This window comes from Heterodontus francisci, chromosome 24 (assembly GCF_036365525.1).
Source record: "Heterodontus francisci isolate sHetFra1 chromosome 24, sHetFra1.hap1, whole genome shotgun sequence".
Taxonomy (NCBI): Eukaryota; Metazoa; Chordata; class Chondrichthyes; order Heterodontiformes; family Heterodontidae; genus Heterodontus; species Heterodontus francisci.
Window position 1 is genome coordinate 74,144,564 of NC_090394.1, and position 15,051 is coordinate 74,159,614.

The 15,051-nt window shown below is 44.7% G+C and overlaps 1 protein-coding gene across 7 annotated transcripts in view; it reads right to left on the minus strand.

Moving 5' to 3' along the window:
- rsph10b (radial spoke head 10 homolog B) overlaps positions 1 to 15,051 on the minus strand; it is a 103,692-nt gene that overhangs the window by 72,977 nt on the left and 15,664 nt on the right. For all 7 annotated transcript variants that reach the window (XM_068056585.1, XM_068056582.1, XM_068056589.1 and 4 more), the window contains exons 9-13: positions 12,514 to 12,638; positions 11,187 to 11,376; positions 8,805 to 8,916; positions 5,567 to 5,646; positions 4,040 to 4,188 (exon numbers count right to left, since the gene is read on the minus strand). In XM_068056585.1, the coding sequence (XP_067912686.1) occupies positions 4,040 to 4,188; positions 5,567 to 5,646; positions 8,805 to 8,916; positions 11,187 to 11,376; positions 12,514 to 12,638 (656 nt within the window). The remainder of the gene's footprint in view (positions 1 to 4,039; positions 4,189 to 5,566; positions 5,647 to 8,804; positions 8,917 to 11,186; positions 11,377 to 12,513; positions 12,639 to 15,051) is intronic.

Genomic DNA, 15,051 nt, shown 5'->3' on the forward strand with positions numbered 1-15,051 from the left:
GATCTTGTGTGGAGGAAAATTCCTTCTTCAGAGGACTTGAACGCATGTGAAAGCAGCAGGGAGAAGAAAATCCCAAAAAGTGTGGGTGCGAGAACACAGCCCTGTTTCACGCCACTCAGGATAGGAAAGGGCTCTGAGGAGGAGCCACCATGTTGAATTGTGCCTTTCATATTGTCATGGAATGAGGTGATGATACTTAGTAGCTTTGGTGGGCATCCAATCTTTTCTAGTCGTCTGAAGAGACCACGTCTGCTGACAAGGTCAAAGGCTTTGGTGAGATCAATGAAAGCAATGTAGAGGGGCATCTGTTGTTCACGGCATTTCTCCTGTATCTGACGAAGGGAGAACAGCATGTCAACGGTCGATCTCTCTGCACGAAAGCCACACTGTGCCTCAGGGTAGATGCGCTCGGCCAGCTTCTGGAGCCTGTTCAGAGCGACTCGAGCAAAGACTTTCCCCACTATGCTGAGCAGGGAGATTCCACGGTAGTTGTTGCAGTCACCGCGGTCACCTTTGTTTTTATAGAGGGTGATGATATTGGCATCGCGCATGTCCTGGGGTACTGCTCCCTCATCCCAGCACAGGCATAGCAGTTCATGTAGTGCTGAGAGTATAGCAGGCTTGGCACTCTTGATTATTTCAGGGGTAATGCTGTCCTTCCCAGGGGCTTTTCCACTGGCTAGAGAATCAATGGCATCACTGAGTTCTGATTTGGTTGGCTGTATGTCCAGCTCATCCATGACTGGTAGAGGCTGGGCTGCATTGAGGGCAGTCTCAGTGACAGCATTCTCCCTGGAGTACAGTTCTAGGTAGTGCTCAACCCAGCGGTCCATTTGTTTGTGTTGGTCAGTGATTATGTCCCCTGATTTAGATTTGAGGGGGCGATCTTCTTGATGGTTGGCCCAAGAGCTCACTTCATGCCATCATACATTCTTCTGATGTTTCCGGTGTCTGAGGCCAGCTGAATATGACTGCATTGGTGTTGCCAGTAGTCGTTTGCGCAGCGCCTGGCTGTTCTTTGTGCAGTGCTTCTGGCTGCTTTAAGTGCTGCGGATGTTAAATCGCTGGGGGCTTTCTTGTAGTTCAACAGTGCAATGCGCTTAGCGGCTATGACAGGTTCCAGCTCTTCATTATGAGATTGAAACCAGTTTGCATTTCTCTTCGCACTTTTGCCGTAGGTGGTCAAAGCTGACTCATAGATGGCGTCTCTGATGTGGGCCCACTTGGTCTCAGCATCCCCTGTGGGAGTGTTTTGAAGGGCTGTTACAAGTGAATTGGCCCTTCTGCTTGGAATGATGCAACTTCTTTGGTCTGAGTCTAACCTTGCTGCACACCAGGGAGTGGTCGGTGTCGCAGTCTGCACTGTGGAAGCTGCGTGTGATTTGAACACTGTTTCAGGCGGCTCGCCTTGTGACAATGAGGTCTAGCTGGTGCCAACGACGCAATCTTGGGTGCCTCCATGAAACCTGGTGACAGGGTTTAATGTGAAAGAACGAGTTGGTGATGCAGAGGTTATGATAGGTACACAACTCAAGCAGTCTCTGCCCGTTCTCATTCATCCTTCCAACGCCATAGCGCCCAAGGCAGGAGGGCCATGAGTCATGGTCGGCCCCAACCCTGGCATTAAAGTCCCCTAGCAGGAATAGGTGTTCGGTGTTGGGGATGCTGCTAATGATGTTATGGAGTTGCTCGTAGAACTGGTCTTTAGCTTCAGGAGGGGAGCAGAGTGTTGGAGCATAGATGCTGAGTAGGTGTACTGGACCAGAGGTGGTGAGCAGTCGGATGGACAGTATGGGTTCCGAGCCATTTGAGGGAGGCTCTATCATGCTGAGCAAGGAGTTTCTGATGGCGAAGCCCACTCCATGCTGTCTTGGTTCTTCAGGATCCCTGCCCTGCCAGAAGAAGGTGTAGTCTTGCTCTGCTAGAGATCCACTCGCGGGGAGGCGTGTCTCCTGAAGTGCTGCAATGTCTACATTGAGTCTACTGAGCTCGTTGTTAATGATGGCGGTCTTCCGAGAATCGTTGATTTGTGTAAGGTCTTCCGACAGGCCAGGACACATAGTTCTGACGTTCCAGCTTGCAAAGCGAAGGGCTGGTACCTTCTTTCCTTTTTTCGTGTTGTTTGGTGCGATGTATCAGTCCACCTTTCGGGCAATGACCGTGAGCTCCAAGCACCCATTGAAGCAGGTAGACTGTGGCGGGACAGAACCTTATTGACCGGGGGCTGCCCGGTTTGAGGCGGGCGGTAGCTGTCCAGTGAGGTGCAATGACCTCTCCCACCGACAAAGGCAACCCGTGGCGCCCAGTTTCTACGCCAATTTATCTGGACTTATAACCCGTAACTGCTGCCTTCCGTGTTGTGTCAGTCGCTGTGAGGCAACTATGGAGTGACCTCTCCATGGCGCATGCCTGGGCAAGTTTATGGAGGTTGAGAGTTGCCCAGTCGTCAAAACCCCCCTCTCGGCCTTTCTGGTGGGGTCCAAAGGAGTGCAGAGCATGACGTTTGGCACCGGTATGGCGGCAGGAACTGCCGGAAACATGCCAAAGGTGACACATGACCGCCTACGGGGTTCCGCTCCGGATTATCTGTTAGGGTTTACTCCCTTAGCCTTGGTCTCTCCCGAGACGCCCACAAGGCAGTGGGGTTGTTAGGGCCCCTACACAGGTGTAGGATGGTGCCTGTGGGAGGAGGGGATGCGAGGGGGAGGGGTGGAGGGAGGGGGGGGGTGTGAGGGGGAGCTGGGAAGGGGGCTGTAAGGGGGTGGGGGGTGCAGGGGAAGGGGGTGTGGGGGGAAGATGGTGCGAGGGGGGCGCGGGCTGGGACGGGGTTGTTGGGGGGTGAGCTGAGAGGGTGGAACAGGGAAGGGGAAGGGGGGAAAAGTGGGGGGGGGGGGAAAAGCGGGTGCAGATAATAAGGTCCCTAGTGCCCACCATCGGCGTCCGGAAATCCACGTCCTTCAGGAGGTGAAGCATCTTTTGGCAGATTTACAGAGGTGATTACATTCACTAAGGGTTTTTTTCCAGTGGTTTAAATAAAGGCATGCAGCATTGCCGACAGTGCGCTGCAGATGCTCTCCGAGCCATCTCCCGCGGGCGCTTTGAAGTTGCGGCCGGGGGGCCGTTGGTGGATTTTTTGGGTGATCGGGGCACCTTTTCTCAAGACTTCTCTAGGGTCCCGCTGCTCCTTCTTCACCTCAATGGACTTATCGCATGCCGTGGCTGCAGACACTCTGGGCGGTGAAGACAGCAGGATCGGAGATTAAAGTATCGACAGCTGTGCTCGTCAGTTTCATCCAGATCAATTTCATTGACAAAACAAAGAGCAGGTGTGGCAGGGGGAGGGCAGTGGGCCCAGGTAACATACACTAAACTAACTGTTAGCTTTTAGTTAGGGCCAAAATGAACTGATTTAAAGAGCCAGGGGAGTTTAAACAGTTTAAGAGGGTAGATTGGGGGAGAAAACATTAGGAATGGGAGCAGATGGCCATGGATATCGTTGAACAGTAAGGGAGCTTCCTAGGGAGCTTCCAGCCCAGCAGCCATCTTGTATTCCGAAAGAATCTAAATACAAGATAAGTACAACATAATTAAATAAATACAACAGCATAATGATTCTCATCATCCTATCAAGTGATTTCTTGGAGTACCTTTGAAAAGGTTGAAGAAACAGACATGCAAAAGACACAAATATTCAGTTCAAATCACAAGGGAGTACCATCATTACAACCTTGGGGTATGAACATAAGAACCTAAGGAATAGGAGTACAAATAAGCCATACAGCCCCTCGAGCCTACTCCATCATTTAAGAAATGCTATCATAGCGTTAGATGTTGGGGAGTACAGACACACCCCTAAACATAAGATGCTTAGACTATTTATGGCACAGATTAGTACCACTGTATCTAAGATAATACCCAGACAAGACCCTAAACTTGTAGTAATAATAATATAATAATAGTCAATGACTAGTGATATTCTTTAATATAATATTCTATCATGAAATATATCGTTGTTGCACAAAACAGACCAAGTGTGTACCTTGAGCATCCACATGAAGTGTCTCATTGTCATGATGTTGGTGTTGGGTGGCCTCCGGTTTTGTATGCAGTAGATTCTGTACACCTCCCAGCATTTATTTACATAGCCAAGTGCGATTATAATACATTGATTTTCTTGAAACAAATTCCCTGTATCAAAAGGTAATTCATCAGGAATCAGAAGACAAAGGGAAAACAGCACGGTTGGTAACATTTATTTTTTTATCTCTAAATTTCTCCTTTTAAATGTTGTCACTACTATGCATCCCCAAAACAAAAACAATTTAATCAACTATTCATAGTCCAATAAAGTTTATATTTTATTATAAAAATAGGAACAGAAAACCATCTCCAATACAAAGTCTAATCTCTGTACTTCACTGACTATCACAATGCTGAAAATAATGTAAAATGCTTCACTACTTCCTCTTCACTAAGACAATTTTCAGGGACAATTGTGCATGTTTTCTCAAAGGAGCAGGCCACTGAAGATGACAGGTTGATACATTCCTGATTGCAAAGTAGTTTAGGTCTGAAAAACAGATTATATAGATTATAAATCATCGCTGAATATTATTTTGTCAATGGTTCTTCCTCTTCTCTGAACACTAAAAGATGAAATGACATTGTAACCCTTCCTCCATACATACTGACTCACGCCGTTCATTTAAATAGCTGGTAACATTTTGTTGCCTTCGACAGCTGCCAAACAAGCATCCACAGTAAACAGGCCCACAGGATGCTTGTAACTGAATGGAATAAGTTGACTCCTTTCTGAGCATCAAGTTCACCACCTCCAGTGAGCTCTGTACTGTCAAACAGATTATATAGATTATATAGATTATACAGATTATAAAAACAATCCATACAGAATAATTGTCTATTGTGTGTGTAAGTTCATAAGTTTCACTATACAGAAGTGTTAATGGACAATTTCATTACAAGATAGTTTATTAATACTATAAGTGAAACTTTTATTAGTGAAATATGAAGTTGTATTTTCACTGAATGAAGGCCATCAGAATTGTGCATAGAACTACTTTCACATGCACGTGTGTGCTCTAGTGTCCAGGGCATACACACGTATCAGCTGAAGGTTGTCTCGACAGCAGTGAGCTTGCTGATGTTATATACAGTGTAGAAATTGGCAAGTCAGAGAATAACTGCCTGAGCGAGGTGCATCTGACGTTCACGTCGAAGGCAACAAAATGTTACCAGCTATTTAAATGAACGGCGTGAGTCAGTATGTATGGAGGAAGGGTTACAATGTCATTTCATCTTTTAGTGTTCAGAGAAGAGGAAGAACCATTGACAAAATAATATTCAGCGATGATTTTTAATCCACTTGCGACATTGTCCATAACTCACAAGTGACAAGTTCAGCACACCCATAGGATTCATATCATTTCTATAGATCTTCAGAATATATGCTCAATGCTGACAATCCCATGTTCTAATTGGATTATGCAAATTAGAAGCACAACAGTTCATTGTGTACTATAAGTGACTACTTTGTTAATTTACATACCATTAACATTGCAGGCATAAGGAATAAGGTTGTTGGTCATTAGCTTGGAAAAACAAGCAGCAAGTATTGAACCCTGGCCTCTGAAATGAGAATATCATCATCGTAACAAAGGGTATTAGTTCATTTGAGAAAGTTACAGTAAACAAAGAGCAGCGTTATGTTTTGGGGGGGTTTATGCTATATATTTTCTTGGATGCAGCTCACTGCTATAAGTCGATCTTGCATCCCTCAAGAGTCACAACTGCCTGCCTAATATCCAGAGTGCAAATGTAGCAAGATCCAGGGGTTAAACAGAGAAACCCTTGTCACTGCACTGTGTAAGGTGTTAGAATATACACTCTATCTGACCAAGGCTTGAGATATAAACAACCAGACAAACTGATTTAGCATTCAACAGGTCAAAAGTATTCAGTATTTAGAGTAGTTACATCCTTGAGTGGCCTACTGGGAGTGGTTGAGGCAAATAGTATAGATGCATTTAAGGGGAAGATGGACAAACACATAAGGGGGAAGGATGGGAGGAGGCTCGAGTGGAGCATAAACACTGTCATGGATAGGTTGGGCCAAATGGCCTGTTTCTTGTGCTATATATTCTATGTAATTCCAAGTTGTTCTCAAGTTATTAAAACAACAAAGATGCTTCTCATGCACCAACACTCAACATAAAACTGCCCATTGAAGTATGCTCACTGCTACATTATTAGCTATACATTACACAGAGCCCTCTGATTAGATTCCAATAGCCCCAGACTGTCAGATTCCTTCTCAGAACACAACTGAAACATAGCTCCACATTTCTTTGCAGACATGCCAGAACACCAGGAATTAAAAGCAGGTATACAGACATTCAGAGGATTCAAAACTATGCTGGCCCACACAAGTACAGCTGCCAAACAAGCATGCACAGTAAACAGGCCCACAGGATGCTTGTAACTGAATGGAATAAGTTGACTCCTTTCTGAGCATCAAGTTCACCACCTCCAGTGAGCTCTGTACTGTCAAGCTCTTTTTTTGAAATTGCCTAAGGATGCAAATAGATATGGGTAACATTTATAAGTAGTAATAAGACTTCCTGTTATATCGCCACCCCCCCCCCCCAGTACAAACACAATCAAGCACAATACTCACTATCAATCCAACATTATTCACCTCTGACCAGTTGTAATCCAGACTAGAGCATGGCTACTCGACATGACCCCGACCAGGCCCGACGACATACGTCGGGTTCGGGTCGGGTTGGGTCGCTCTTCCAGGTCCAGCATTTGGGGCCGGGCCGGGTTGAACACAGTGACAGCCAAGACGTCATGGTGGGAACCGTGCATTTGGACTCCACACTGGTCTGCAGTGAGCGATTCCAACCAAAGTAGAGTACAATCTCTTTAATATAATCAACTTTATTCTGGTGGTCAGGTCGGGTCGGGTCGGGCGCGGGAAAAAAATCAAAGGACTCAGGCCGGGTCGGGCTCGGGTCAGATGTGGTTCTGTCGGGCTCAGGTCGGGTTACATTTGCAGACCCGAGCAGGCCTTTAATCCACACACTGGGCTGGATTTTTGTCCCCCGCTGTGGCCGGATCAGTAGTGGGGGGAGGGGGAGCTAAAAATAGCCTCACCACCGAATATGCCAGTTCCCCGGCTCCATCCTGCCTCCCAGCCATTTTTGCGGAGGTGAGATGGCAGCAAGGCTACCCGCCACACACGGTGCACAGCCAGCCAATCTGGCTCATTTAAAGCCACTTGAGTCCAATCAAAGGAAGCCTCTAGTTTCGGTTGGAGTGGGGTGGGGGTTCTGCAGCTTAGGTGCCTCCCAGTGGCAGATCGGTGCGCCAGTACTGCTGGCAGGCTTGGAGGCCCTCTCTGCCTGCCTGGGTGCAGCAGCAGTCACTGGCCGCACTGTAGAGGGGCTCCTCCAACACATAGTAGTGGCTTGTCTGCAAAGGCCAATTTTTAATTTAGATTTGAAAAAGTTGCAGAGATGGCGCCTCCATCTTGAAGCACCCTCTCTCTTACTTACCTTCTGTCACAGCCTGTTGCTCCTTTCAAGCTGGAAGGCCTCTGATTGGCCCTCCAGATTTGAGAGCCCACCCATCATCCTTAATTGGGCAGCAAACCTGACCCTAGGCCAATTAAGGGGAAGCCCCTGTGAAAATCACAATAAGTGACTGTTGTCCCCGGGCACAGGTTCGGCATCTGAAAATAGTCCTGCTCCCAGGTGGAAATCTAGCCCATTGCATCGCCATGGTCACAACAAGGCCAGAAACATAATATTTGACGGACTGCCTGATCAGCTATGGTTATACTTAGTCCTATGAGTCTCATGCTCATACATAGCCCAATATTTTCTAGTACCTTTGCAAAGGAGTTAACATAGGAAGAATTAGCTTATTTTTGGTGGGAGTCCACTTTACATAGTTATTCTCCTACTCAATTCAAAAGGCACTTAACAAAAATGGTTAGCTAACCCATCGTGACTTCAGCATGCTTAAAAGTTCTACCTAAAGTAAGGGTACTGGTTAGCAGTGATATTAAAGTTTAGTTGGGGATGGGGGAATAGTTACATTGAATTAAAGACATCAAAGACCAACAAGCAGTCAATAGCCAACACTGTTACAGAATTGTCACAATGCGTATATTTTTATAGCATGTCATGAGATCCACAATCAGTGAGATTCAAAACCCAAATATGTAATAGACACTAACTGCAGAATCCTTCGTCGGGACGAAATGTGGGTCGGGAACCTGGGAATGCCGGCAATAGGACCGCAAGAGAGATTTTGCATGAGGTGGCCAGTTATGCGACCATTCCCAGTCACCGGCCGCAAGTAATGGAGTTAAGAAGGGCCAAAAGGGTTAGGTCCGATGGACAGGAGGGAGAAAGCCCCCACATTAATGGGTACTGCCACAGTTGTGGACGTTTATTAGTGCGGTGCCGCCCCATTGAATGGATCCTGTGGCTCCGTTGGCTTCCTGTCCTGCTGCTGGGAGGCAGACACCATTTCCTCAAAGGCCTTAACTGGCTACCCACTGCAGCCGGTTGGGTAACCAGTCCCGCCCGATGGAATTTCTCTCCCGTTTTTGGCTCCCTCCACCTCCAGACCAACCTCCAGATGCCCTTGATAGTTTAACCCTAAGATACAGTTAATACATTAATAATCAATTTTAAAATGGATGGCAGGAAAATAGCTGGGTAATTTTCAACAATTTTCCTGAATGGGTCAGCAACTAAATACTGATCTCTTACTCGTGCTCCTTGTGGTAAATGTGGTATGCCAGGATAACGATGTAGCTCAGGAATTTCCTCAGCAGCAACGTATCAAACGGAGAGTGAGTTTCCTCCACGGTAGTAAATTTTCCTGCAACAGTCAAAATATTTGTGGCTTAATATCTAGCTTTTCTGGAGAATAAATGCTTAACATTTTCAAATTACTTTCAATTACTTTCAATTGGTAACATAGCAGTGTTCATGAATTCAGACCTCATGATTACAGCAAATTTGATTCTCAAAGAGTAAAATAAGAGGTAAGGATGGAACGTATCCTTTGTAAATTAACATGACTTGAATTCTAGTCCTGATATTTTACGTATACTTAATATTTAAATTTAACTCAATGTCTTTATCTTAAACTGTGCTGTTGGATGAGACTGGGTGGTATAGGGCACCTTCCTTTTAGCCTTTTCACCTTTGACACCTGGGTTCTATTCCCATAGGATGGGAGTCTAGTCTCTCTCCCTCTCATTCCAAGGTGTAAGGGATCCTGTTGGTCAGAGATCCATTCCTCAAAACTGCCCACAATTTGCCACTAAAATGGTAATCTCATTCAGAGAGGCGTGATATGGACAAGAGGAAACTGCACATTGGTGCTGAAGGGAGTGCTCTTCTGAAGTTGAGGTTTCAAGCATACCATTGTTACACAGTACAAGGAGATTTGCAGTGCTTATATGCCTTGTTACACCTGAACTGGGTGTACTTGATACCAACACTAATTGCTAAAAGTGGCAAAGTGTTCCATTTACTAGCACTGACATTTCTCACCTTGATGAGGAAATTCAGCAACTTAATTTGTATTATAAAATAAATACTAGTGTATCTTCAGTGGCATTAGTCAGGGTGAGTTGAACGATATGGTGTTTGACAAGGACAGCAGCATTACATTAAAGAACACTCAACATATTATTCTGCTGTTAAGGCCGTACTGTGTGAGATATTGAACTGAGGCCCCTTGTGTCTGCAGTTTAGTTGTCACTATTTTGAAGAAAAGTAGAGAGTTCTCCTGATGTCCAGGCCAACATTCCTCCCTCAATCAGTGCCATCAAAATAGGTTAACTGGCCATTCATTTCATTTCTGTCAACAAGATCTTACACTGTATAAAATGGCTATGTAATGGCCAGCACTTCAAAGAGATTTATTATCTGTGAAAGAGCGTTATACAAATGCAACTGTTTTTTTTATATATTTAAACCAGTACTTAAATCAGCAGCTCAGTGTTCACAAAAGTAAACTATCATGCAAGATGAGAAAGTCCACCTGAGCTCACCCATCCAGAAATAACCCACAGTTCCCTCATGTAGCAGCCATGTGTTCCTTAAATACTTCCAGGGTTTTTGTCTCTCCTACCTTATTTTTTTTCCACATCAATTCTAAATTAACCTTTTGTTATTTTGAGTTGTGCCCCTCTGTCCGACTGCCATTGTTTCATTTGAAGTACCTTTCCTTTTCTATCCTGTTGACTACGTTGTATGCATCTATATGAACCCCTTTCTTGAAAATCTCTAATATTTCCACATAATTCAGTTCTTCAATACTCGGGATCCACCTTACGTCTCGTCTGCAGTATCTGCAGGGCTTGAGGTGTCTTTGTGACCAAAACAGGAGCTGGTATTCAAGGTGCAGTGTAACCATAGCCTATACAGTTTTAGCATGCACTCAAGTGATTTAGTCCCTTCCCATCACGACATAATCCTCACAACAGACCCCTGTTGCTTCCTGCCCATCAGCCTGTGTTTCTTATCCATTTCTCAGTGTTTTCATGCAAAGCTATCGAGTGAGCAACCTCTCAGAGTAACTGGTTACCTTGACTGTCCATTGCTTTAAACTTAGCTATCAGTCATAGAATCATACTACACAAAAGGAGGCCATTTGACCCAACATGCCTGTGATGGCATTTTGAAAGGCCTATCCCTTCTTCTCCCACAGCCTTATAAATTTTTCCTTTTGTTTGTATATATCCAATTCCCTTTTCAAATCAATTCCCTTTACTATTGAATCTGCTTCCACCACCCTTTCAGGCAGTGGAATCCAGCTCATAAAAACTTGCTGCATAAAAATGAATTCTACACATCCCCCGGCCCCGGCTCGTTTGGCAATTAGTTTTAGCCTGTGTCTTCTGGTTACTGACGCTTCTGCCAATGGAGACAGTTTCTCCTTATTTACTTTATCAAAACTCCCTCATAATTTTGTGCATGAATGAATCTTTTCATTCAAGTTTTTCGAGCAATGCAATCTTTCTTAAAGAGTAATTGGCTGGCTGGAAAGGCTATTTTCTGACTACATCACATCAGTATTATCATGCAGAAAAACTGAGTAATAGGATGTGGGTTTGTGCTCCAAAGGAGATTTAATACCATGAAGGATCCTATCCATGTTAGCCAGACTCAGGCCATAATGGTGAAATTTACAGTCTTTCAGAAAACGCCAGAACTGGAGTTTGCTCAGTAAGAAGGTATTATCCATTGATTGCTGATGTCCCAGGCTGCTGTAGAAAGTGTACATTTTCTTCAGTTCTGTCAGATATCGGAGAGTAGCATACTCTAACTGCTCAAAAAAAAAACAAAATCTAAAGTCAAATTACATTGAATTCTAATAAAGTAACTTTATGAAATGCCTATGAATGGAGATCCTGGTGAGGTGAAGGAGTAGCATTAGGGCTAGGAGTGAGTGTAGGCTGAGGCCTAGGATGAGAAGGACAGAGGAATGATAGTTGGCTGCAGAGTGGGAGCTGGGCCAGATACACAAAAACTGTTCCTTGGTAACTGATTGAGTGATAGTTCATTAACAGTCACATGATTAGCACCAATCAGCTATGTAGGGCAAGATGGGAAAATCCTTTTACTTATATAGATACCAAACAGATAAATAACTCCAATGCTGTGATTGATTATAAAGCATCCAAATTAATAATTTATGCATCGACCTCTGGTATTTGAATGATCCCAGTAAGTTCTGTATATAAACACCCAATAAGTATAAGATTATTTCCGGGGTTCAAATATCTAATGGGTTGCCATGATTCCAATACGACACATGGTTATATAAATGCCCAATGGTCATTAATTCTAATATTGTAAATGCAAACTGCCAGTAGAGAACCTGGAGGCAGCACAGCAGTCACAGCCCAAAGGCTGGAGTGAGAGTCTGCAACCAGGTCCGATGAGCAGATGAGAGGTGGTGGGTCCAGAAGAATGGGAAAGGCTGGTGACTAGGCTATGAAAGAAGAGAAAGCCAGGGAAGACAGGCTTCAGGCAGGAAAACAACAAAATGGCTGTAGGGATTGAGCCAGTGGCCCAAGGCTACGCGGAGGGAGACTGGTGGCCCGAGGCCCATGGGATGATGGCGACACCAGCCACAGGTTTAAGGGATGCTGGAGACAGTGATGGGACTGGGAGTACTCTGCTGGCATGTCACCCTCTTCACCCATGGAGAAAAAGCAGCCAGACAAAGAAGGGAACCAGGTGCCTATGTATGTGATGCCTTGCACACGTTATTCAAATCAGGCTGCAGGTGAGCAGGCCAGGCCTTGCAGTATCGGGGAAGTGTGTATCTGCAATCAGACATGTTCACCATATCCAGTAATATTGATGCCAATATTTATATTAAATCAATAAAAGTTAATTTTCAGGCTGGTAGTGGTTTAGGTGTTGCAATCTGTAATTTGCTTGAGTTTCTGTTTACCTGCATAAGTTCATTTTGTCTGTCTTCCTCTGGGATCATCTCCAAAACCGAAGTAACATCGAGCTCTACATTATGTTCCAGAACTGATCCAATGGCATGCTTTGAACCACTTGCTTTGATATTATCTATTATAGAAAGTAATATTAAACTTTTATTCCTTTTTACTGATTTTTTTTTTACAATGAGTGATTAATATTATGTATCTATGTACATATATTGTAAAGTTTTATGAATTGCTGGAATGTCCCATGCTTTTGGCATGGTCACATCACACTATTTCTGTTTGTACCTGTGTTTCACACCTGGGACTTCATCTGAAGATGTAAGGTATCTTTATAATGACACTTACATTTCAGCCCTCCTGAAGCTAGTTGGCGATAGAGCACTATTCCACACATTGGGCCTAATTTTAATTCTGTGTAATTCTAGCTTTTGAATGGGTTAAAATCAGGCCCATTCTATTTAGCTGTCGATGGATGGCTTCTCCTTAGTGACTGCCGTCGAAACATTTTACAACCTGCAAGTTATTTTCTCTGGTTTCTTTTTCTCCTTTTGTTTTCTCCTTTCTCCTGGGCTGGTCTGGAACCAATGTCCTTGGGGGTGCTTTTGCTAACGCTGTTGGGGAGGGTTTAAACTAATGTGGCAGGGGGATGGTAACCAAATGAGGAGGTCAGTGAACAGTAAGGAGGTAGTAACTAAAGCCTGTAAGGAACTAGATAATGAAGTCAGCGTGACTAAGGGGAAGAGTAGGCAGGGAGCAGATGATGAACGCAAAGGGACTGGTGGTCTGAGGTGCGTTTGTTTTAATGCAAGAAGTGTAGTAGGTAAGGCAGATGAACTTAGGGCTTGGATTAGTACCTGGGAGTATGATGTTATTGCTATTACTGAGACTTGGTTGAGGGAAGGGCACGATTGGCAACTAAATATCCCAGGATATCGATGCTTCAGGCGGGATAGAGAGGGAGGTAAAAGGGGTGGAGGAGTTGCATTACTGGTCAAAGAGGATATCACAGCTGTGCTGAAGGAAGGCACTATGGAGGACTCGAGCAGTGAGGCAATATGGGCAGAACTCAGAAATAGGAAGGGTGCGGTAACAATGTTGGGGCTGTACTACAGGCCTCCCAACAGCGAGCGTGAGATAGAGGTACAAATATGTAAACATATTATGGAAAGATGTAGGAGCAACAGGGTGGTGGTGATAGGAGATTTTAATTTTCCCAACACTGACTGGGATTCACTTAGTGTTAGAGGTCTAGATGGAGCAGAATTTGTAAGGAGCATCCAGGAGGGTTTTCTGGAGCAGTATGTAAATAGTCCAACTCGGGAAGGGGCCATTCTGGACCTGGTGTTGGGGAATGAGCCCGGCCAGGTGGTTGAAGTTTCAGTAGGGGACTACTTTAGGAATAGTGATCACAATTCCGTAAGTTTTAGAATACTCATGGACAAAGACGAGAGTGGTCCAAAAGGAAGAGTGCTAAATTGGGGGAAGGCCAACTATACCAAAATTCGGCAGGAGCTGGGGAATGTAGATTGGGAGCAGCTGTTTGAAGGTAAATCCACATTTGATATGTGGGAGGCTTTTAAAGAGAGGTTGATTAGCGTGCAGGAGAGACATGTTCCTGTGAAAATGAGGGATAGAAATAGCAAGATTAGGGAACCATGGATGACAGGTGAAATTGTGAAACTAGCTAAGAGGAAAAAGGAGGCATACATAAGGTCTAGGCGGCTGACGAAAGATGAAGCTTTGAAAGAATATCGGGAATGTAGGACCAATCTGAAACGAGGAATTAAGAGGGCTAAAAGGGGTCATGAATTATCTTTAGCAAACAGGGTTAAGGAAAATCCCAAAGCCTTTTATTCATATATAAGGAGCAAGAGGCTAACTAGAGAAAGGATTGGCCCACTCAAGGACAAAGGTGGAAAATTATGCGTGGAGTCAGAGAAAATGGGTGAGATTCTAAACGAGTACTTTGCATCGGTATTCACCGAGGAGAGGGACATGACGGATGTTGAGGTTAGGGATAGATGTTTGATTACTCTAGGTCAAGTCGGCATAAGGAGGGAGGAAGTGTTGGGTATTCTAAAAGGCATTAAGGTGGACAAGTCCCCAGGTCCGGATGGGATCTATCCCAGGTTACTGAGGGAAGCGAGAGAGGAAATAGCTGGGGCCTTAACAGATATCTTTGCAGCATCCTTAAACACGGGTGAGGTCCCGGAGGACTGGAGAATTGCTAATGTTGTCCCCTTGTTTAAGAAGGGTAGCAGGGATAATCCAGGTAATTATAGACCGGTGAGCCTGACGTCAGTGGTAGGGAAGCTGCTGGAGAAGATACTGAGGGACAGGATCTATTCCCATTTGGAAGAAAATGGGCTTATCAGTGATAGGCAACATGGTTTTGTGCAGGGAAGGTCATGTCTTACCAACTTAATAGAATTCTTTGAGGAAGTGACAAAGTTGATTGATGAGGGAAGGGCTGTAGATGTCATATACATGGACTTCAGTAAGGCGTTTGATAAGGTTCCCCATGGTAGGCTGAT